Source organism: Candoia aspera, chromosome 7 (assembly GCF_035149785.1).
Source record: "Candoia aspera isolate rCanAsp1 chromosome 7, rCanAsp1.hap2, whole genome shotgun sequence".
Classification (NCBI taxonomy): Eukaryota; Metazoa; Chordata; class Lepidosauria; order Squamata; family Boidae; genus Candoia; species Candoia aspera.
Window position 1 is genome coordinate 36,136,820 of NC_086159.1, and position 25,784 is coordinate 36,162,603.

The 25,784-nt window shown below is 38.5% G+C and overlaps 1 protein-coding gene across 3 annotated transcripts in view; it reads right to left on the minus strand.

Annotated features, from left to right (window-relative positions):
- ELK3 (ETS transcription factor ELK3) overlaps nucleotides 1–25,784 on the minus strand; it is a 48,430-nt gene that overhangs the window by 9,921 nt on the left and 12,725 nt on the right. For 2 of the 3 annotated variants that reach the window (XM_063308818.1, XM_063308820.1), the window contains exons 2-3: nucleotides 6,199–6,407; nucleotides 4,035–4,829 (exon numbers count right to left, since the gene is read on the minus strand). In XM_063308818.1, the coding sequence (XP_063164888.1) occupies nucleotides 4,035–4,829; nucleotides 6,199–6,405 (1,002 nt within the window). In that variant the 5' untranslated portion in view covers nucleotides 6,406–6,407. Of the gene's footprint in view, nucleotides 1–4,034; nucleotides 4,830–6,198; nucleotides 6,408–18,029; nucleotides 18,267–25,784 lie in introns of all 3 variants that reach the window. The other variant, XM_063308819.1, reaches the window with a different exon arrangement.

Sequence of the window (25,784 nt, forward strand, 5' to 3'; positions counted from 1 at the left end):
AGCTCTCTACAGTCAGATACAGATATATAGATATGGATAGATGTGTGTGTGTGTATCTGTGCATGCATGCACATGTGCAAATCAGTCTTGTTAGTAAAGCCCCACCACTGCAGCTATCTCCAGTTGATATTATCATTCATTAATTCATTATTTCATCCTATCCATTGGAGTCCACGTTATCATCTACAGTTTGAAAAAAGAAAGCGCATCTAAGGGAACAGCCAATGGCTGCATCAAAGTGCTATCCGCAGTCCTTGTGCTGTCAGAAAAATATGTTGGCATATGTGCTGTCCTCATACCCAAGCCCTATTCTGCTACAATAAGAAGGCTGGTAACTTGTGCTGTCTTTACAATTTTAATGTTAGACAAGTTAAGGAAAGTGACTGCTGGATTCTGAATTCCCCCACTTCATTTTTCCTCTCACCATGTGTTACCTGCCAGTAGGAAAACATTACCAGTCACTCTCCCTGATGTCGGATGGGGTCAGACAAGTGTAGAGAAGGGATTGGAACAATGTGCTTAGCTACCCAATTTGTTGGACAAACCAACTGAAGGCACAGAAGAGTTCCACATGGCCTGTCCAAGTATTTCTGAACATGGTTTAGCATTCTGAAAGCATTAAACTAGTACAAAATAGTCTGGCTGATAGGGTTACATGGTGGGAGATTATCAGTAATGAATGAGATCTATCCTCAACTGAAAGGGAATGGAAGTGCTGGTGGCAAATAGCCCCAGCCAGCAATACCCAGAAGTAGACCATAGGGTACACAAAGCATTGATATGCATCCCCACTCAAAAAAAAAAAATCTTCCCACAATCATGCAAATCAGCAAAAGCAGCGGAAACACTGCAATGCACTCTTTGGTAACAAAACCAGCAACACACAGCTGGTAGAACCTGGCTTTTTTCCTGGTGTAAATCAACCTTCTGTGCAGCAGACGGCTATTGCTCAAGGGAGCATCAGTCCAGTTCTTTAAGCAAGGGGATAATGCTCATTCCAAAGAGTGCTAAATCTAGATATAGAAGGAGCAGCGTAAGACTTTGGAAAATTATGCCAGTCAGGCATAATGCTGGCAGGCTCCAATCTCTCTCGCAGCCCAAATCAAAATGGACATAGCTGGAAGTGCCCAGCGATTGGAGGGAAGGCAGTATGTCTTCAGCAGCCTAAAGTGGTCAGTAGTAGCTGGTCAGATCCCAGCCCCCAAATGCATCATCAGCTACACTGTCAATGAAACATACTAGACTGTGTCCATGGCAGAAATTGTGTTGGAAGAAAAGGGAAAGTGCTACTTTAAAACTGAAACAGCTAAAGATGATTTATGCTACTTCAGGTACAGACTGGGGAATGAGACAAAGGCAACATAATGAGTCATATACCAACAGTTACTGGGGCATGTATGTGTCATGTTAGTAGATGTGAGATGTGATAAGACCTGGCCTAGATAACAGCAACTGGGGGAGCTGGCTTCAGTAGTCAAGATTTTTAAAGCCTCATGCATCCTGCTACATCAAAAGCAAGCAAATCTCATTATGGCTAGTCTTGTGTGAATCAAGCCTTGTTTACTTCTAATACATCCATTCTACCTCTTTTCCTGATGATATATGACATTTCTCTGCATCCTTATGATTTCCCCATCCCAGCATTCCCTTGATTGCAAAAGAAAGAACAATCCCATTTCCACCTCAATCCAAAACAGCACTGCTCCCTGGTATGGGCTATTTATTCATGGTTTTGGTGAAGTGCAATTCAGGATGGCTTTTAATTAAGTGAGGTAAATTGAGGAAACAATTTAGGCTCATAACCACTAAATATATGCTGAAAATAGGATACATGATTTTATATCTCTTGATTTTCTTGAATCAAAATTGTTGCCAGGGCTTTGGAACAATGAAAAGAATGAAATCTAGCATGGACTTTTGTGTAAAATCAGCGAGGGCTCCATCACTACCACTGTCATCCACATTGCTTGTAGGTGCTAAATCTATGTCCTGAATCATATCTTCAGGAGATGAGGTCAGTAACTGCCACTTTACAGAATTCCCCCTCCCACACACACACATCCACCTACTTTCAGCTTCTGTACTGTCACTTTGCACTGCCTATATGCATCTGAACATTTATCAATGAACCCTGGGCCTAATCTTTTAAAAAGAATGTCTATTTCTCCGAGCATTTGCATAATTAAATTTCTCTGACTGGCATTGTATGTCATGCTAAATTCCACAAAGGTTTATAATTGAGTACATATGCATAGGAATAGGCTGGAAATATCCCGTTAAGATTGCACAGTGTTTGCTTAAAATGCCAGGGTTGGTTCTGCTACTGGATGGACAACATAAAGCTTTTGTAAGAGGACAATGTAGGAAGAGAAGGCTTGCAATTGCCTAACACCATCCTCTTTCTGAAAACAAAAGGAAAATCCAATGCTTAGTTTGCAGAATCCGAACTTTTCAATGCCAGTGCAGTTCCCAGACAGAGGAGCAGGAGCAGAGTAAAGCTCATCTGATCCTCCATGCATAAGGGAGAAACAGGTGCTTCCACCTTCACTTTACCCTTATGGAGTCAGCCTATTCTGAACATCATCAAGCCATTTTCTAATTAAATAAAACAGTCTGACCTAAACATGTCATTTCATATTTTGCTTGAGAAAGGCATAGTGCCAGCAGAATACAAAAGTTTATTAATCTGCAGAGAGTCCCAATCCTGAATGAGGTTCCAGCTGCCATTGGGCAGAAGAAAAAAAATGACATGTTCTTACACATTCACTGTAGACAAATCTTGATACGGAGATATATATTTGCAGGTTCTGACATGGAATGGTTAATGTTGGCTTCTCTATGGCAGGGTCCACATTACAAAACAAGTTGCACTAGACTTGAAGCAAGCCCTGATCTTAGAGGGTATTAAAAATAAACTTATCCACTCAACCCATTTCAGGATTTTTTTAAAGTTTGCACTTTTTGATTTAATAATTTTTTACTGTAATATCTTTGCAGGATACCTAGAGATGTTAAAGAGAGGGAACATACACATTTTCTGAATAAATAAAAGATATTTCTCTCTGGTGATAGCAATTTCTTCGGGACATGTTAGACTATAATTCAGCCTTATCAACTTGCAAATGGAGTATAATCTATTTGTTCTTTTCTCCATGATGAATACTTTATACCAAGAATTCTGCAAGGTGAAGTCCCAGCATATCTGGAGGTCTGGAATTTGAGAAACTTTGCTCTATTTTTTAAAGACCTTACCTTCAAAATATGGGAGCTGTGGTCTAACACATTTGGAATCACCAAGCTGGGGAAGTTGAGTTTATTCTGCTTGGCTGGGGAATACTAGAAGAATATTGCCAATATACTGCCACAGCCACAACATGGTTGTGGTAGTGCTTCTCTTTGGAACATTCTCCCCAAACAAATTCTTGTAATGCCTATAGTATTAATTTTACATATACATATTTGCTGCTGCTCTGACTTTTTATACCATTTTGTAATGTTTTTATTTATAATAACTATATTTAATTGTTATTAGTAAATACAACTATAGGGAACATCTCATCCACTGGCCAGAAACAGTTGCATGGATTTATATACCATCTGCCAGCTTATTTTCTAGGTCTTGCCTATTTTCTCCAGGTAGGAAAAATCACTTATCTCCAGCAGGGATAGGAAGATCTAATTCTCCCCTTCCCAAAATGCTGGAGTCCACCTCCCCCACTAAACTGATCCTCTTCCCATTGCAATTGGCTTTGGTTGTTCAGCATTCAACACTTCCAACATAAGGTAACTTAAATAACAAATTGCATACTGGCTGTCCATTGTCCCTTTTGCTATAAAGTATTTTTTGCAATGGCATATATTTCTAAATTCTGCCCAAATAAGCTTTGGAATTGTTTTACAGTTCTAAATCAACAACCAAGAAGAATGTCTTGTTGGTACAGAATTTTGAGAATTTCAGCTAGGAATTCTGTACTGGTCAGTGACCGTAATAAAATTGAACTGAACAGCTAGGAATTCAAAGGCACCCCTCTTACCTGTGCAGTGAAGAAAGCAGGAGTCAAGGATCCTGAAGGAAGCGCAGGGCTATTGAGGGCAATAGAACCGAGGTCAGTACTTGAAAGAACCATTGGTGGTGTGGAGATCTCTAAGCCTTTGGGTTTCTTAGCCTTTGGGGGAAGAGCAGGAGATTTTGCTTTGGATCCTGAAGAGAGGTTCAGTGGCTCAAGAGAATCTGAATCATGGCAAGTAGACTCCAGATAGATGTTTCTGTGTTCTGAGGGAAGGGGAGAGTTAGGTGACAGAGATGGTGATCGGGAGGAAGATGGTGAAGCTGAGGAGATGCTAGTTGCGTTGGGCAACATTAAGGATGATATTTTTGCAGAGACAGAGGATGCTAAAAATGCAGAAGCATTTGCTGCTTCGGATGTAGATGGCAATGACACAACAGGCCTCATGACTTGCTTGTCTGTTTTGTTTGTCACAAATCTAATAACAGTCCGGACTTCTTCCAGAGGTGTGGCCTCTTCCAATTTCTCCTCCAGCTTCTCTGTTTTAATTTGCTTGAGAGTTTCTGGCTGATTTTGTAAGGAATTGATGGTGAAAGATGAGTACAGCCCCGAATGAATGTATTCATTGCGGCTTGCGCCTTTCAAGACCGGGAGACCATGTTTATGCTGTTCTCTGCTCTCCAGAGGTATCTTGCAGTCACTGTCCTGCAGCAAAAGGCTTTCCCTGCTGAATTCCACAGCATGAGGATCCATCTTTAAGATCTCCGGGAATGAAACAAACTTGTACACAAACTTCTGACCTATCACCTTCTTGATAATGTTCTGCACAAAATATCAAAGCAGGTATGAAAAGATATGTAAGTGACTTGACAAAATAGTTCAAAGTAGTACAAGTGACGCAAAAGGTTCCAAGTTCAATCCTAGCATCTCTGGTTAAAAGGACTGTAAAAATGAGATCTTTACAGACTTCAAAAAGCTACTGTTAGTTCAATTACCTGCACTGGGCAGTATGGCCAAATGGTTTAACAAAAGGTATGACAAATATGGTTAACAACAGCACTTCACAGAAAATTCAGGGATTCTGTATTTTCCTGCCACTTTTCCTTTTCTCCTGTACTTTCCCCTTTCTTTTCTAACCTCCCAAAATGTCATTCTTAGTATACCCAAACACTGTTCTTCCTTTTTAAGCTACATGCAACACTGTCTTTTCATACTATCCAGGAGTATTGTACTTTTTTAATGTATTCATTCTATATTCCATCCTCATCAACGTGCTTAACATAGATTGGATGGGCACTATTTTAATTACTCCTAAAATGCTTTTATAAGATAACAGAAGACAGTACAGCATTACAATACCATATACGATAATGCTAATTTTTGTATTATAGTATTTTACTACTATACCACCATAACATAATAGGGCTATGAAACCCTTTGAAAGAAGTGCTTCAGAAAGCATAGGAGGGGATACAAAGTACCACTTTTCACATTCTTAAGTAGCTGTGACTTTTCCATGTTCACAAGCTGCTTCCCAACTGCTCCTGGCTGTCTCTGCATTCATGAGCTGGCCAGAGCCAAGTGGCTATGATTGCAGATCATGCAAAACTGGCTGGGAATTGCTTCCAAAGCAGCCATGCAAGCTTTCTTACAACAGCATGCTACTATAGTGCTATTCCAACATTGAAATTAATTCTTTTACAATTAAAACATTTTAATGTTAAGTTTAAACAAAAGAGTGGTATGTATGCATGCATGCATGCATGCAGTCAAAAGGTGGAATTTACCTGAAAAATTAGAATAAAATTCTACCCTGTTTTCCATCTATGCCTATAGTACAAATATTGAACTATTCTTTTGAAAAGTTGCATTTTGTTGTTATCTGAAAAAAGATTGAGGAACCACACCAAAAGAAATAAATGTATAAAAACAGGATGACAATTACTGGTTGACAGTGTTATGCATACACATGACCTCCACATAAAGAGTGAAATATGGCAATTCTATGTTAAATAGCTGGTGCTGCAACATTCTGAATCTCCTCTCTGCATATCAATAAATGCAGAAATACCTGTCAAAAGTGAAAAATAAAAGTGTTTCCTAAAACCAAAATCTGGGGATTTTACAGCCTATTTCCTGATGTAAGTCATGACTTTTTTTGTTTACTTAAAATTAGAATTTTTAAAAATACCTTGTCATAATAGTATCTCAGAGCTCTGCTCAGTTTATCATAATTCATGTTAGTTTTGTTTTTTCTGAGTCCCCACAGCTTAGCCACTTCTTCTGCCTTAAGTAACTTAAATTCGCCATCATTGGATGTCCAACAAATCAGGTGTTCATGTTTCTGATCAAGAAGCAACTGCAACAGGAATTGCCACAGCGTGATGGCACTCTCCATGCCTACAATAAGCCAAAACAAAAGGAGGAGAATAAAGAGAATTTGAATATTGCTTTACTCAGAAATGGACAAGCCATGACCTTGCATGTTAGCCTGCAATCTATAGGACCTATTTTTGAGAAGTCCTTCATCTTGTTAAGATGACAGTGGAAAAAAAAATCACAGTAAGCTATGAAAAAAAACACTAGCATGCTTTCCCACTAATTGCCATTATAAAATACATACAATGATTTAATGTAATTCAACTTTCTCAGTTTAAAAAAAGAAAATGAGGAAAAAGAGATTAAACCATGTCAGTTCTAACCCCACCATTAGCACTATCCCAACTATCATTACCTAGCAGATTTTTACTGAAGAGGGATAATTCTAGAAAGTATAACCCAGATTCAAAAGAGATGTCCATCGGCCTTAAACTCAAGTTAGAATCCTACCTAAGTGTTGTGTTTGAAACTACGTGTAAGTATGTACGCATGTATTTAAAAAGTGGAAGTACAAAATAGTGCCAATAACTAGTTCCAAAACTGCATTAATCCATGGTTCATTTAACCAAGGTTGAATATGATGCAAATGACTGGAATCACTCATTTCTCCACACTATAAAACTATGTTTTACAATTTGGGAAACCTGAGTTCACACAACATGGTACACAAAACACAAGCAAATCCTAAAATTGCTTATCACCATATGTGAACTAAAGCCACTGTTCTAAGCTTTAATTTGCATGTGTAAAACCAACAGTATTAGAGGGGACTCCATAACTTGTGTTCTTTTTTTATGTATAAGAATTTTATTAAGTTTCGAACAAAGATAAAAGCTACAAAGAAAAAACAAAAAACTACAAAGAAAAAAAAAACTAAAGTGAAAACACAAGAGACATTTTTTTAGAGTTACAAAAAGAGGTGACTTCTGACTTTTAACAGCAAGTATATACAACAATTTTCCATAATCAATCCCTTACTCTATATTAAACCAAAATAACATTATTTCTATAAATCATTCCATTGGCACATTATAAAAATCATTAAATACAGTTGCTCCATCCCCTTATATTAAAATTAAAAAAAGAAATATATATACGGTATATATAAACCTCCTAATCATCTACCCCTCAAGGATAACATTTATTTATTTCCTTCCTACTACTATTCTACACATTCCTGTCTACTATAATAAAGATCAAACCAAAAACCATATAAATTGTCTACCATTATACTTGATAATACAACAATTTTAATGAACTTAGTCAAGTTAAACCCAAAACCAAATTATATATATATATAAATAAATAAAATGCCTTAGTAATCTTAATCCAAATCATTAAAGATAAATGAAATCTGCCAAACCCTAAAAGCAATCCAGATATATATTCTTAAACCCTTATCCCACTTCAAAATCAACCAAAGCATTTACATGTCCCCATAATGCGCACAGAGTTTTTTTCTTACAGAAATCAAACAGCCCAACCGCCCCCCTCAAAAACTCCGACTTCTCTTCAGGAAATCTCCCATACATAATAACCCCTTCTTTTCCATGGCGTTCCATCAGAAGATCAATTTCACTTACGGATTGCAACTCAATCTCTCCCTTTAATTTCCTCAGCTCAACCATCCAATCTTCCTCCAGCATTTCAACAGAGATCCAAGAGACATTTCTATCGCTGTTAAATTCTTTAATTCCATCCACAACATCCCCATCCAACTGACACATTTTAAAGCTCATATTTTGCACAATGTCCTGAATGCCTTGCATAAAAACTTGGTAAGAATCCAAAAGAATCTGTTTGAAATCTCGGTGGAAGTCAGAGAAAGTTTGTTTAAGATCCTCCATGCCTCAAGCAGGAGATTATGGCGCCCCCTAGGAGCTTAACCAGCAAAAGTCAAGGATATGAATTAGTTACAGAATATGTTTATACAAGTAAAAGTGATAAGCAGACAGTTTCCCAGGGAAAGTAGAAGCAGAAAACTGAAAGTTCAAAACAGCCAATTCAACATGTAGGAAAACACTAATACCTTCAAATTTAGCACAAAAGTAATAATAGCAGGGAGACAATTATTTACTCTCAATCCTTAATATTTGGATGGAAAACAAGCCAAAATTTAAAAAGAATTTTTTTAAAAATATTAATCCCAAAAATAATGATAAGAACCAAGAGAACTGCTTCTCCTTGCTGTAGAAAGCCTCTCTTAGGGTACATATACTTTAAAAATATATAAATTGGATGATTTAGAAATGGGGTGGCCAATCTTAATGTCCCTTTAAGGCTACAGCACGGCTTGGAAAATGACGACATCCCAGCCTCCTGGCTACTCTTATCAGTTGAGCACGAACTCTGTTTGTGATCTTCTGGCTGCAAGCCACTGTCTGGAGGACAAATGGGGTGATTCCAAGTGTTTTCCTTTCCCGGAAAAACACTCCTGGGCTTCAAGAAAAACCTGCCTGAGACCGAAAAAAATGCCGCATTGTCAGTTCTGCCCACTAAGCCCACACAGCTGTTCCATCCACCATGTCCCCACCCAAGAACTTATTGTTCTTGGGAATCAGCATAGATCAGGATGCCTCCAGACAAGAGAACTCTACCATATCAAAATAGAGTATGTCACTGTCCTGTCTCTTAATGTCTTCCTACAGTAAAAATGAAGTTGAAATTGGCAAGAAAGTATGGGCAGGCTGCAAATGGAAGTAGTCATCTTGTTAAATTTTGCTTATGATGCACAGTATGGCTGAGCAACAAAAGACTCCTCTGAAACATCAATTATGTCCAACAGCTCCCCCATGGAGACTGACCTGAACCCCTCATAACCTGCCTTTAAGCAAGCTGAGAACATTTTTATTTCGGTGAACGTTCTCCTTATTTGACTTCTTTGACTGCTGTTTTTAGTTGCAGTGTATAACTTTATATTCTATTATTTGTAGTAGTTCCATTGTGAACCCCTCAAGTATACTTCAATGTAAAAAGAAAAACTCAAAAGTTATTTAAGGAAATGTATGTCCATGCAAATGTTAAAAACCTGAAAGCAGCATTTTCATTTAGTCCAGAATAATTTCCAGTTTAAATAAACTGCCTTTCCATCAGTAAAACATTAAAAATACATTATGTATCAAAGAAAAATAATAATGCAAGGTAGGCCTATTAACCCTTAGAATTTTAAAAAATACTTATTATTTAGGGGTTTTTTTGGATAAATGGCACTTAAAAGTATGGGAAATAACATTGACCAAAAAATGAATACAACAGCAAAGTCTTAACTAATCCTTAGTTGATGATTATTTTACTCTCATTTAGTCACCATTTTTAGTTAGATAAACAAGTAATGGCTAATAGATTATTCCTGACTAAATAAATGTCTTTTTGGACAGAAACACTGAATAGATTTCTTAAGTATTTGTAAGCCACCTTAAAATTACAAATGTTCTTATATAACTATGTGTATTTAACTTTCTGTTTTGGTTCTTTATTGTTGCTGCTTTCTTGTTTTCAATGTTTTTAAAACTATAAATTTTGAAAATGATCCTTATGGTCCATCTAAAATGCAGAGCTCAAGTACTTCCAAATGTGTTTAAACCAAGAGTCAGGCTTGGTTAGTAGTTGGATCTGAGACTACAAGGAAATCTCAGAACTACAGACTCACCTGGCAAGGTTAAAAAAACTCTTGGCAAACTTCTTTCCTCTGGGTGCCAGGAAAACTGCACAGACCTGTCCATGATGTCACTCAGAATCAAGCTCATCACATGAGCTGACTTTTAAACTGTGTTTATAGAACATAATTGCCACTAGATGGCACACAATTTCTGTCTCCTGTTCTCCTATTCTGTACAACCTATTCTTTTGTATTTCTTAGGCAGTAAAAAATGTCACTTTTCTTCTGCAAGATCCTCAATAAACTGCACATAAGGAATCACTTCACATGAATTACTAATCTATCAGGCCTCAGTGTAGTAGGGGCAGAATTTTAAACTGTTTATTGTTCGTGTTTGTGTGTATATAATACATATACATATACGTGTGTGTCTTCAGCAAAGGATCGTTACCTTGTCGTGGTGCTGGAGCTTGAGCACCTCAATGATGCCATGAGCTAAACAATGAAGGGCCACCCAAGACAGGAAGGTCATGACAGAGAGGTCAGACTAAATGCGATCCCTGGGGAAGGTAATGGCAACCCACCCCAGTATTCTTGCTGTGAAAACTAAATGGATCAGTACAACCAGAGATATGTCGGTATACCATCGGAATATGAGACCCCCAGGTCAGGAGATGGTCAAAATGCTACTGGGGAGGAACAGAGGATGAGCTCAACTAGCCCCAGACGTGATGACGCAGCTAGCTCAAAGCCGAAAGGACGGCTAGCGGCCGACGGTGCTGGTGGTGAACGGCGAATCCGATGTTCTAAGGATCGACACACCATTGGAACCTGGAATGTAAGATCTATGAGCCAGGGCAAATTGGATGTGGTTATTGGTGAGATGTCAAGATTAAAGATAGACATTCTGGGCGTCAGTGAACTGAAATGGACTGGAATGGGCCACTTCACATCAAATGACCACCAGATCTACTACTGTGGACAAGAGGACCACAGAAGAAATGGAGTAGCTTTCATAATTAATAGTAAAGTGGCTAAAGCAGTGCTTGGATACAATCCAAAAAGTGATAGAATGATCTCAATTTGAATTCAGGGCAAGCCATCTAACATCACAGTGATCCAAATATACGCCCCAACCACAGATGCTGAAGAAGCTGAAGTAGAGCAGTTCTATGAGGATCTGCAGCACCTACTGGACAACATGCCTAAAAGAGATGTTATTTTCATCACGGGAGACTGGAATGCTAAGGTGGGCAGTCAAATGACACCTGGAATTACAGGTAAGCATGGCCTGGGAGAACAAAATGAAGCAGGACATAGGCTGATAGAATTTTGCCAAGACAACTCACTCTGCATAACAAACACTCTCTTCCAGCAACCTAAGAGACGGCTTTATACATGGACTTCACCAGATGGACAACACCAAAATCAGATTGACTACATCTTTTGCAGCCAAAGGTGGCGGACATCTATACAGTCGGTAAAAACAAGACCTGGAGCTGACTGTAGTTCCGATCACGAACTTCTTATTGCATAGTTTAGGATCAGACTAAAGAGATTAGGGAAGACCCACAGATCAGCTAGATATGAGGTCACTAATTTTCCTAAGGAATATGCAATGGAGGTGAAGAATAGATTTAAGGGACTGGACTTAGTAGATAGGGTCCCGGAAGAACTATGGACAGAAGTCCGCAACATTGTTCAGGAGGTGGCAACAAAATACATCCCAAAGAAAGAGAAAACCAAGAAGGCAAAATGGCTGTCTGCTGAGACACTAGAAGTAGCCCAAGAAAGAAGGAAAGCAAAAGAGAACAGTGATAGGGGGAGATATGCCCAATTAAATGCAAAATTCCAGAGGTTAGCCAGAAGAGATAAGGAATTATTTTTAAACAAGCAATGCACGGAAGTGGAAGATGACAATAGAATAGGAAGGACAAGAGACCTCTTCCAGAAAATTAGAAACATTGGAGCTAAATTCCAGGCAAAAATGGGTATGATCAAAAACAAAGATGGCAAGGACCTAACAGAAGAAGAAGAGATCAAGAAAAGGTGGCAAGAATATACAGAAGACCTGTATAGGAAGGATAACAATATCAGGGATAGCTTTGACGGTGTGGTCAGTGAGCTAGAGCCAGACATCCTGAAGAGTGAGGTTGAATGGGCCTTAAGAAGCATTGCTAATAACAAGGCAGCAGGAGACGACAGCATCCCAGCTGAACTGTTCAAAATCTTGCAAGATGATGCTGTCAAGGTAATGCGTGCTATATGCCAGCAAATTTGGAAAACACAAGAATGGCCATCAGATTGGAAAAAAATCAACTTATATCCCCATACCAAAAAAGGGAAACACTAAAGAATGTTCAAACTATCGAACAGTGGCACTCATTTCACATGCCAGAAAGGTAATGCTCAAGATCCTGCAAGGTAGACTTCAGCAATTCATGGAGCGAGAATTGCCAGATGTACAAGCTGGGTTTAGAAAAGGCAGAGGAACTAGGGACCAAATTGCCAATATCCGCTGGATAATGGAAAAAGCCAGGGAGTTTCAGAAAAACATCTATTTCTGTTTTATCGACTATTCTAAAGCCTTTGACTGTGTGGACCATAACAAATTGTGGCAAGTTCTTAGTGGTATGGGGATACCAAGTCATCTTGTCTGCCTCCTGAAGACTCTGTATAACGACCAAGTAGCAACAGTAAGAACAGACCACGGAACAACGGACTGGTTTAAGATTGGGAAAGGAGTACAGCAGGGCTGTATACTCTCACCCTACCTATTCAACTTGTACGCAGAACACATCACGTGACGTGCTGGGCTTGAGGAATCCAAGGCTGGAGTTAAAATCACTGGAAGAAACATTAACAATTTCAGATATGCAGATGATACCACTTTGATGGCTGAAAGCGAAGAGGAACTGAGGAGCCTTATGATGAAGGTGAAAGAAGAAAGTGCAAAAGCTGGCTTGCAGCTAAACCTCAGAAAACCAAGATTATGGCAACCAGCTTGATTGATAACTGGCAAATAGAGGGAGAAAACGTAGAGGCAGTGAAAGACTTTGTATTTCTAGGTGCAAAGATTACTGCAGATGCTGACTGCAGTCAGGAAATCAGAAGACACTTAATCCTTGGGAGAAGAGCAATGACAAATCTCGATAAAATAGTTAAGAGCAGAGACTTCACACTGACAACAAAGGTCCACATAGTTAAAGCAATGGTGTTCCCGTAGTAACATATGGCTGCGAGAGCTGGACCATAAGGAAGGCTGAGAGAAGGAAGATCAATGCTTTTGAACTGTGGTGTTGGAGGAAAATTCTGAGAGTGCCTTGGACTGCAAGAAGATCAAACCAGTCCATCCTCCAGGAATTAAAGCCAGACTGCTCACTTGAGGGAATGATATTCAAGGCAAAACTGAAATACTTTGGCCACATCATGAGAAGACAGGACACCCTGGAGAAGATGCTGATGCTAGGGAGAGTGGAGGGCAAAAGGAAGAGGGGCCGACCAAGGGCAAGATGGATGGATGATATTCTAGAGGTGACAGACTCGTCCCTGGGGGAGCTGGAGATGTTGATGACCGACAGGAAGTTCTGGCGTGGGCTGGTCCATGAAGTCACGAAGAGTCGGAAGCGACTAAACAAATAAACAACAATACGTTTGTGTGTGAGTGTTTGTGTATCTTATTCAAACACCTACAGAAAATCCATATCTATGGCACATAATCAAAAAACATTTTATTAACCTCCCAAGGCAATTTGCTGTGGAAAATACTGAATGTACAGGAATATCAATACGTACTTTCAGCATTTTTACAGGCATGTTGTTTAACAAAATGTATCTCTGATTTTTTCATTGTTCCAAAAACTAAGTTCCTCTGAAGCAGGCAGGAAATGCCATTCAAGGAGACGAGACAGAAGTTTGGTCCATTTATTTCCATCCATATAATGCAAAACAACAGAGTTTAACTAAGCAGGGATTTTAGAGCTTTCTAATTTCTCATACTACCTTAGCAATTGAAGGTAAATTCTAACAGGGATTAAGGGTAACCCCACTTCATCCTAAAATAAAAGTACCAGGAGTGCCCTGAGGGAGGCCCAGAATCTTTAAAGCAGTGTTTCTCAACCTTGGCAGCTTGAAGATGTGTGGACTTCAACTCCCAGAATTCCCCAGCTGTTTTAAATTGTAGTGTAGTACAAGCTCTTTTGGACACATGATGTGAAGCTTTCTGGAGAAGTCTATAATGCTGGTAATGGTGAAAGAAAATACAAAAAAAGAGGATGACCAGCAGCAAATGAATGGCGTCAGTTATAGCAGCAGTGGGAACAGATTCTCCTGGAGAAAATCTATCCACTTGGTTGCTAACAGCTGACATCAACTCGATGGCACATAATGGTACATAATCAGTCAATTAATCAGTACAAGCTAGAGGCTTGTGCACTCATTTTCACTTCCATTTTCAAACTAAAATGTAATACCATGTTTGTAGGCTTTGCAGTCTTAGCACTAAGTTTTTGACCAGGGGTTCTCATACTGTGGGTCATGACTCTTGGGACAGGGGGGTCATCAGCAATTTGGGGGGGGGGGGTATAATTTTAAAAAAAAGTGTTCAGGCTTGCATTGGCAAACTTGAGTGCTGGTAAAACTTACTCCAGATGTGGCTGTTCACTCTGCAAAGTGTGAGAACCTAATGATATATAAATTAAAATGTAATTATTAAAAGTCAGTGGCATATGTATTTCTGGCCACACCTAACCTAACTCCAATGAAATCATTAGAGTTAGTGTTCTGGGAAGGAGTTCAACACAGGAAAATTATAGTGAAATGCTTTGTAATTCTCACTATTTTACATACTGCAAAAGATTAGTTATTTATCAAATTGAGAGAGCATATAACCCCCCGCCCCCCAAAATACCTTTTTAACCAAAAGGTAATAGGAACACCTTGAATTGATGAATCAGTATCTGCCTATCAACTAGCAGAGTATAAAACGCAGTGTAATAATCTCCACCCTTGCATGTACCCAGTTCTAAAAGCCTGATATAATATGGGACCTACCATTAGAAAACATTATCAAACACAATTTGTCCCTTCAGGCACCTCCCTCTTTTCCCAGATGGTTTAAAAATTATAGAATCATAGAATGTAAGGGTTTGAAGGGATCTTGGAATCAACTAGTCCAAATCCTCACCTAATGAAGGAATCCACTACTACAGCATCCCTGACAAATGGTCACCTAGCCTCAGTTTAAGTACTTCCAGCAAAGGTGAGTCTACCACTTCCCTAGGCAGTCTAGTCAGTTCCATAGTTAAACAGCTTTCAGGAATTCTTTCCAATGTCCAGTTGAAATCTTCTCCTTGTACTGTAACGTAAAGCCGCTGTTCCTTTTCTTGTCTTCTGATAATACTCTGATCAGGCCTAATGTGATGTCCTATATTATATCCTTTCAGACACTTTGAGACAGCTATTACATCTCCCCTCAGTCTTCTCTTGTCCAGGCTAAATATACTCAATGCCCCCAGTCATTCCTCCTAAGTTTTTCTTTCCAGGCCCGTTATCATCTTTGTTGCTGTTATCCAGACATGCCCTAGCTTGTCAATGTCTTTCCTAAAATGGGGTGCCCAGACCTGGACACAATATAACTAAGAACAGTAACTAGTGTTGATCTTGACATCATATTTCTGTTAATGCAACTGCCTAGAGTCACTGGGAGGCAGTGGATGATGAATAAAGTAAACAAACAAACAAACAAACAAGTTTGCAGCTGAATCACACTCATGTTCAGCTCATGTTCCACCAAACTACTGAGATCCTTTTCATATGTACCAATGCCCAGTATGGTCCCCCTCATCCTTTTCTCATGATTCTTACTTTTCCTATCTAAATTAAGGACATTTTCTTTGTCCCTGTTGAAATTCATCTTGCTGGTTTCTGCCAGTTGTTTGAGCTTCTACAAATCTGCCCAAATCTTGATATTATTCTCTAAGGTATTTGCTATCCCCACTATATTTGTGCATTTGCAGATTTGAAGATTATGCTTTTAACCCCTCATCCACATGTTGAACAGAAGAGCCTAGAATTATGCCCTACGGTATGCTACTCAAAACTTCCATCTTGTCACTGAGCCATTGGTTTATACTTGTTGGATACAAACGTTCAACCAATTCTATGTTAATTTAGTAGTAACATAGTCTGGTCCACATTTTGCCACTGATTGTTCTTGATAAATCTGTATTGGCTCTCACTAAGCAATGCATTCTTTTCCAAATATTCACAAGCTGACTGCTTCATAACTTGTCCCAGGGTGTTACCTGGTATCAGCATCCAGCTGACCAATCTGTAGCTACCTGAGTTCTCTTTTTTCCATTGTTTATTTGTAAATTCTATTTCTACAGGATCCCATTGGTACTTACCTCTGGGCAGCTTATAACAGTTGAAAAACAACAATATAAGCAAATTAAAAAAGACACAGCCATGCCAGGACCTACAACAATTCACAATAAACTACTGAAACTCAGTTGTGGGCTCTTATAATATCCTGGCCCAGTGCCTTTTGGAAGACAGGAAGAACATTTGCCTTTCTCCAATTCTTTGGCACTATGCCCATCTTCCATGATTGCTCAAAGATCACAGGAGGAGCCCAGAGATGACATCCATAAGCCCCTTCAAGGCTCACAGTGGTGAGTGATATGGTCCTCCAGTTTTAAATTCAGTCATGGTAGCCAGATGTTTCCCATGTTTTTATTTATCTTGGATTGCTACTCCATCTTTGAATCAGATGTCCTATTTAGGTCTATTTGAACAAGTTCCTTTTTGGGGAGACCAAAGCAAAGAAAGAGATGAATAGTTCTGCCCTCACCCCATCACATTACCATCCTATTATCTTCTTCCAATACCAGACCAACCACTCCCTTTCTCTTCTATTTATCACTGACACAGCCAAAAAAGCAATTTTTGTTGCTTTTGAAGTCTTCCAGACACTAAAGTATAAATCTCCATTTATCACCAAAAATAAATGGTGTCCAGCAAAACTTTTTTTCTGAGCTGGGTGACGTAGGGCATTGTTAGTTTCCCATTCTCATTAACACTCACAGCTTCCGCTATTTCTACAGGCTGCAGGCAGGAAATGAGAAAAGAGACCAGAGGAAACCTGGCCTTCTACATCTGTCCTTGTTTGCAATTTCAGCTTTAGTTTTATTTTGCTAAAAATCATAAGTTTCTCTTAACCCCTGAAATGCCATTTCAATTCCTATCGTATCTGTATTTTTAGTGGGAATAGATTAGAATTCCTGGGAGAAGATGAAGAGTTGTAATACTTATTTTTAAAGAACAATATCTGATTAGAGAAGTGATGATAATATACTTTTGACCGATGTTTGCATTAGGTCCCATAACTTTATCTAAATAAACTAAATAAAGTCAGGATAGAAAATAAATAAATAAATAAAAATAATAAAAATAAACACAATAGCTGTATTTAAACAGAATACTTAATCTTTTACTGTTTCTCTGTACTTCTCTCTGTTATCCCATATACCCTGACTGTGCTATATAAAAGAGCAATAATTAATGATGATGAAATGAGTCCCTCAAACTTGGTATCTAATAAAGAAACTTCTAACCCAATGATGAGATTATATACAAGGGTTTTCACACATTATCTAAGCTATGTTTTGATTTAAACAAGGTTGGTAAATAAGGCAGATTGGCAGGGTTCATGCATAAAGCTAACTCATAAAGTTAAACCATAAATCACAATACAGTTTATAGCACAATTATAAACATAGTTTTCTGTTAACTGCTAGGTTAACCTAATATGTTAAGTCAAAACAGAAAAACAAAACAAAAACAACAACATTGTGGCTCAGCCCAATGTCTCAGTCACAGTTTCCTATGTCTTCTATACTTGGTACTGTAGCATTACAAGTGCTCCTTCTTAAATTGGTGTTGTATATTATTATTTATATCCAATCATTAGGTGAGAATACAGGACCTTCAATCTACTTATTTCAGGAGTGAACATACAGGGACAGCAGGGGATGAAAACTTACCAGATCAAACAAAGATGTTTCAACAGAAACAACTTCCCATAAGGAAGATAAACAAAGAAACAAGCCCAGTGAAGGAAAATCACTACCAGAAACAAGAGTCATAGAAGATAGTCTGCATAACTTGGAAGCCCTCACAGAATAAATAACCTCTGATTCTTCAGAAGAAGAAAAGGTAACACTGTGGAACAGGAGACAGGACATTAGATCCCTGAAGGACAGACAGGATACAGCAGTGCCCTGCAAATAGACAAAGAGAAGAGTCATGGCAGTTGATGACATCCTACAACAAGGAACTGGAACAAATGCACTGCTACGAAGTGCTTTACCTGGGGAGTCCTTGAAGACCACTCAGAAATTGCAGTTGATGCAAACTGCAGTGGACAGCTGGCTGGCTGGCTTTCAAAAGTCACCATAGACATCCAGGCTATGGGCCCTCACTGCCTACCAATGTGTTTCGAAGTACAATTTAATGTGGTTTTAATAATAAAGTCCTATGTGGCTTGGCTTCAGGGTACCATCAGGATAGCCTCATTCACATAGACTCAGCCCTCCTGGTTTGTACTCCCTGAAGAAAGTCTGCTGGGGGAGGGGGGGTCTGCCATTATTGAGAAGTTAGGGGCAGGGCCCAATAGACAAGGTTTCTGTGTTGTGGGCCCTGTGTTATAAATAGCCCTCCCCCTTGAGCCAAGCTAGCATCTACCTTCATGGCTTTCCAGATGTTAGTGAAAACAGAGCTTCTCCAAGTGGCATTTAGTTATTTTTTATTTTACATCCTATTTTACTGTTTTATTGATGTGAACCAGTGGGGATCCATGCAAATTACAGAAATATATAAATAAAACAAAACAAATATATGCTAACCAGGCAGTTGGCTTGTGAAATTTCCTACCTGCCTGGAACAATAATCAGAGATGTGACAGAACACTTCCAAGATTTATCCAATCCACTGTCAATTATCCCTTCCAAATAATACACATGAGACAAATAATGCTGCCAAGGGCAACTACAACTATATCACCATGAACTCTGAACCTCCAGAAAGAAGCTCAAGGGTATTCTCATCCCTGGAAATAGAACTGGAAAGGGAAAGAAGAATAATTCAACTGAGTGAAACAGATTGATGGGAGAGATTTGGTTCCTGGAACTATAGCATGATGTGAATGACAGATTACCAGCACAGGATGTTTGCACATCACAATGTTTGGTTAAAATATATATATGGAAAAATACATAAAGTTGAGCTATGAACTGAATCCTGTATGGGTAGGATATGACAGTCCTGAAGTAAGGATCCCTGTGCACTACAGAAAGAAGTTGGAGTATTGCTGTAATGGAACTATTAAACTATTGAAAAATTAGGAAGAACACTGGCTCATAAAATTTATATCTTTTGTTGTTGATATTCTAATGTTCAGAGTACAGGAAATTAAAAACATTGGAATTCTTATATGATATAATAACAGAGTCCTAGTGGGATGCCTTCCTGGAATAGAATATAGCAACTGAAAGATACAGTTTATGCAAAATAACAGAACAGTAATAGAAAGGGAGGAGTTGCAGCATATATTAAAAAGAATCCACATGTGTGTAGAAATCAAATAAATGAACATGATATTGTAGAGACCATCTGGGTTAAAATAAATTGAAAAACTAATGAAATATGGTTGTTTTCTACTATCACTCACCCAATCAAGTAGAAGATGTGGACGATTCCTTTCAAAAGGAAACCACACATCTTTCAAAGTAGCATGAAGTAATGATGATAGGGAACTTTCATTACCCCATTATCTGCTAAAACTCTGCCAAACACAGTCCTTCCATGAAATCCTGACTTGTCTTGCTGTCAACTTTCTTCTTCTGAGGATGGAAGTGTTAGGACTAAGGGCATAGGAGCTGAGGTTGCCAAGGCAGGAACTAGCAGTTCCCAGGCTAGAGAAAGCTGTAATGTAAACATGTATCAGCAGCCACCTCCCAATGCCATAAAGCAACCAGCCAAGAATCTGTCAACTGAGAATGTACGAAGAAGTTTAGAATTTAAACCCTGGAGCAAAGATATATAATCTCTGACTTTTTTGCATTGCAGTGGGGAATCATCTGTTGCATTAAAGCCTTGATTCTTGTCTGGAATAAAAATTCTAATCTTACTGAGACATGACTGGGAGGTTTCTGCTAGATCTAACCAAGAGCTGAATTAAGGATTAAATGTTTAGAGATCTGTGAATTACTGCTAAAAGTTTGACAAAGTGTTCAAGTAGAAGTTGCAGAGCCATCTGTCAGAATTCTTTAATTTGAATTCTCAGATTGAGCAAGCAGTTGGATTTGATGGCCTAAATGGTCCTTCCAAATCTATGATTCTCTAGGTCTATATTTACTACTCTTAGTTGCCTAGCTGCTGGTCTGAATGATGCAGAAAATAAAAAGAATGTTGGAAAAAATTTAGAAGACATTTTGAGCTTGTTAATGTAGTGTACCCCATCTTCACAGTCTCCTTGCACAAGAAATTTGCTTCACTTTATTCCATGTCTATTGAGATAATTAAGAGCAAAACTGTATTTTACATCAACACTAATTGCATGTGTCAGAGATGTTTGCATGTGACCAATAATACTAATGGCTGCCATTAGAAGTCTACCCAGGAAGGAGGGGGTACTTTCCAGGATTATCCTGGTATGTAACAATATATAATAGGGTGAGCTGCCATCTGGACATATCCTTATTGTGGCCTATGGAAACTGTACACAAAAAGGACAACGGACATACACAAAGATGTGTTGTGTATGTATAGGAATCTCTTGCTTTTAACAAAGTGAATTCTAGTTCATCAGTACTTATGGTTCTAAAGATCTATGGACCAAAAACTATATGTCTAGTTTATATCAACATTTCATGTAATGCTTTTAAAATAATATTTTAAATTTGTTTGTTTGTTTAGAGGTTTTGTATATCACCCACTCCCTTAGCAGCTCAAGATAGCTGACAGAAATAGAATTAAAACAGCAGAAATAAAATTAAGCCTTAAAATAGTAATAAAATGATATATTTTGAAATAATTGAAAGGCTTGGATAAACAAGTATGTAAAAAAGGTGGCTTGCTTCAACTATATGTCAAATGGACTCCTAGAAGGATGCACAGAAATCCTCTCTGACGATCTAAGATTGTGGGACAGTTTGTACAGCAGTAAGACAGTCATGTAATTGTTGGGTCCTATGACACATGAGGCATTATATTCCACTGTGAGCAATTTAGCTTGTAAGGCAACTGCCAACCCAATGAAGTTGTTTCAACAAGGAAGTTATGTGGCAACATCAAGAACCACAACTCACCATTATGCTGCCACATTCTGGGCCAACTGCTATTTCTAGACTGTCTTCAAATGACCAGTAAGGTACAGTATGATAACTCTAACCAACATGAGGTAGTTGATTTTTAAGACGCTCCTTACTAATGGTGTTACATGGCTGTCCAGCATCAGTGCTAGATCCAAAAGGAGCCATATCTGATCCTTAAAGATCAGTATGGGTCCCACCCTGATGACATTCCAAACATCTTTGAAGACCTGGCCATTCTCTCAGGCCTGGAGCAAGGTGGGTGTTGAGCCCCCGTCAGCTATTTTTTGTTATGTTTTATGTTTTCTAGTTGGGTGTGACTCTTTCTTGTTGGTTTTATGGTTCTTTCTTAGAGAGTAGCCTCTAAATTTAATAAAAGAGAAGTGCACCCACATCCAGAACAGACATTCCTCCTGAATTCTGAAGCTCAGCCCCTAGACTCAGAAACAACTCCATTTTATCAGGATGAGTTTTGTCTGTTCACCCATATCTAGTCCTTTATAGCCCACAGAAGTTCAAGGACATTAGAGACAACTGACCCAAGCTTTCAAGAAAAAATATACTTTAGTTTCATCAGCACACTGATGACAGCTATCTCTAATCTAGTCAATGATCCTTCTCAATGGCTTCATACAGATATTAAATAAGACAGAGACAAGTTCGAACCTTCTGAGGCCTCAGATGATGGTTTCCAGGAAGTTATCAGAAGTGTCCCAGTATCACTTTTTGGTCACACTTATAGGAAGGAGTGGAATCACTACAAAGATGTCACCAACTCCCAGCATCCTCAAGCTCTCCAAAAATACTGTGGTCAATGGCATCAAAAGCTGCCAAGAGATTCAGGAGTTCCAAGAGATCCACACTTTCAGTATATACTCCTGGTATAGATCATTCACAAGGTGACCAATGTTGTCTTTGTGCCAGGTTCAGATCTAAACCAAAATCAAAACACTGAAGACAATCTGTTTCATTTAGGGTCACTGTGTTTTGCACAATCTTGGCTAAATATGGAATAATGGACACTGGGCAATATTTGTTAAAATTATCTGGGCCTAAAGATGGTTCCGTAAGCAATGGCTTAAGGGGGCAGGAAACTCCACCTATAAAAAACGTTTTAAATAGTTGTAGCCAAGTTCATTTTATGGTTGTTGACCAATCAGATGTAATACATGAAAATATAAAGAAAAACATAGAAAATTCAAATGAAAGTAAAATAAAAAATAAAAATAGCCAAATCACTAAAGGGGGAGAGAAATGATTATTAATTATTTTAGTGATCATTGGCAGGACAGTCTCTAGATGCTCTTATAAGCCAAGTTGCAGGAGCAGGGAATCCAACATACAAGCAATAAACAGATCCAAGAATCTTAGCCACTTCCTGCAGTCAAAATTATTTCTAGGTTGAATCTTATCTGAACACATATACACCTCAGATTAGAACTATATAATGAAATTCCTTCTCCATGGTTTTCTCATTTTATTTTCCCATTTTTCACAAGTGCATCTCTAAAAGTATTATATTGATGCAGTTTTCACCTTAACTGGATTTTTTAAAAACAATTTTAAAAAATCCTGAGCCTTAGAAACGTTTTTCTTTGTAACTGAGACAAAATTTAGTGATGTTTTCAAAACCTAGCAACCACATTTCCAGCTACAGCATCTTCATGCTTGCCCCCCCACCAACCCCCCAATATGTTGACACTGTAAAATCTAAATCAGGACTTCCGCCTATTATATTTCAGAACCGTCTTTCTGGGAAAGGCAGATAATAGTTAAAAGATAGGAAGTCCTGTAGCACTACCCAGTGGAAATATTTTTAAGAATTGTAGTTATCTTGCATTTTCTAAGGTGGCTTCAGTAAATAGACAAATTGGTTGGCTAAACTAGCTGAGGTGCTCAAGACAGAAGCAAAAGCCATCATCTGGATGAAGCACAGCACAGTAGGATTCATCTATCTGTATATCTCTATATCTATTGTCTGTCTGTCTGTCTGTCTTATGTTTTAAGGGATAAAACAAGATTTACTAATTTCCTTAATTCTTCCAGCCTTTATGTCTGCTTGCCTATTTTCAAGAACTTTTCTCTTAGCTGTAAACATCTCATCATTTATGACAGCTATTTATATTCCATGTTGAAGGATAGCAGTTCTGCCAAAATGGCTTATAAGTGATATCAACAATCATAACTCAACATACAATATAACAAAACCTCTGGGTGAGAAGGAAGAACAAAGAGGGCAACTATTTCCACCCTCCTTTTCAGTTCCAGTGTCACTGTGTGACTTGCCTGATGAGATATCCAGAAAAACATTTCTTAAAAAAACTGAAATCTCACAAGAACACCAAAATCTAAAAAGATTTCTTTTGCTTTTAAGATGTATTTTTATTTAATCTGGGAACTCAGGAAACCTTTTAATACAGTGCCTGCAGGACTGCTGACTTCTGATCAAAGAGATGGGCTTGTTATTTGCTAACAGCATTAATGTTTATCCCAATTCTTGGTAGTCTTTTTCCTACTTTTTAGAATTTATTATTACTTATTTTCCCTTGAATACTTAAAGTTTCTTAAACAGAATATCTTTAAAGTGTTTTGGAATACTCTTATTTATCTGATTTGGTCAGTTATATAAACAAGTGTATTATGCTGTCAGCTCATTCTTATCTGTTATTTAAATACAGAAATACAGAATACAGAAAATCTATATTTTCTCACTTCACAACAGACAAATTAGCTTGCTTCTTTAAAGGCTTTATAATTGTTTATTAATTTCATCAAAAAAGTAAACAATAGAAATATTCCGTTTTAGGTCAATATTCCAGAGTCTATGTGTTGTTGTTTATTCGTTTAGTCGCTTCCGACTCTTCGTGACTTCATGGACCAGCCCACGCCAGAACTTCCTGTTGGTCATCAACACCCCCAGCTCCCCCAGGGATGAATCCGTCACCTCTAGAATATCATCCATCCACCTTGCCCTTGGTCAGTCCCTCTTCCTTTTGCCCTCCACTCTCCCTAGCATCAGCATCTTCTCCAGGGTGTCCTGTCTTCTCATTATGTGGCCAAGGTATTTCAGTTTTGCCTTTAATATCGTTCCCTCAAGTGAGCAGTCTGGCTTTATTTCCTGGAGTATGAACTGGTTGGATCTTCTTGCAGTCCAAGGCACTCTCAGAATTTTCCTCCAACACCACAGTTCAAAAGCATCTATCTTCCTTCTCTCAGCCTTCCTTATGGTCCAGCTCTCGGATCCATTTAGTTTTCACGGCAAGAATACTGGGGTGGGTTGCCATTACCTTCCCCAGGGATCGCATTTAGTCTGACCTCTCTGTCATGACCTTCCCATCTTGGGTGGCCCTTCACGGTTTAGCTCATGGCATCATTGAGGTGCTCAAGCTCCAGCACCACGACAAGGTAACGATCCTTTGCTGAAGTCCAGAGTCTATACATTTCTTAATTCATCAACACACATTAATGATACGTGTATGGTCCAAGATGCTTAATAATGATAATGTAAAAAAATAAATAAAAGTATATACACAAGATATCCAAAATTTCATTATAGTGCTCAGAAATATTTCATTTATATGGGAATAAACTCTCCTGAGAGGAAATTACTTTAGAGTAGGATTATATAGAGACCCAGTTTGGTGTTGTGGTTAGGGCACCAGGCTAGAAACTGGGAGACCATGAGTTCTAGTCCTGCCTTGAGTACAAAGCCCAGCTGGGTGACCTTGGGCCAGTCACTCTCTCGCAGCCCTAGGAAGGAGGCAGTGGCAAACCACTTCTGAAATCTTGCCAAGAAAACTGCAGGGACTAGTCCAGGCTGTCGCAGGGGGTCAACACTGATTCAAAGGGACAAAAAAAAATAAGGATTATATAGGATTGCATACTTAATCATAACATTTCAAAGCTTAAGACAAAATTCTTTAGTTAACAAGGAAGAATACACACGTGCACACAAATAATTATCACAGTATACATAACGATATCACATTGGGTGTCAGGTTTGTTTGTTCTCTTTTATCCATGCAACCTGAGCTAGAAAACATAATTAAGCTTAACAAGACACAGGGAAGACAAAGAAAGACAAGGAATAAAGTGAATGTTTGAGGTCAAAGAAATGACTGGAATGTCCTTGGAAGAGCTATGGGTTTTGCTGAAGATACTGTAGAGCAAGAAAGTGAGCATTTGTCCATACAGTCATTAGGATTCAGACACAACTCAGCTGATATACACACTGCTGCTGTGCATTCAGGTTTTCTGCAATAAGACAATCCAAACCAGGAAGTTTAATTCAGCACATGGATTCTTCTTCCTGGATTGGGGGCAGGAAGGAAATGCAGATAGTTCCTGCTTGCTAAGATTTCCAAAACACTAGTTGTTCAATTGTTTTAAAGAATAAGCACTTCGAAAAGCACATGTATCTACATCGAT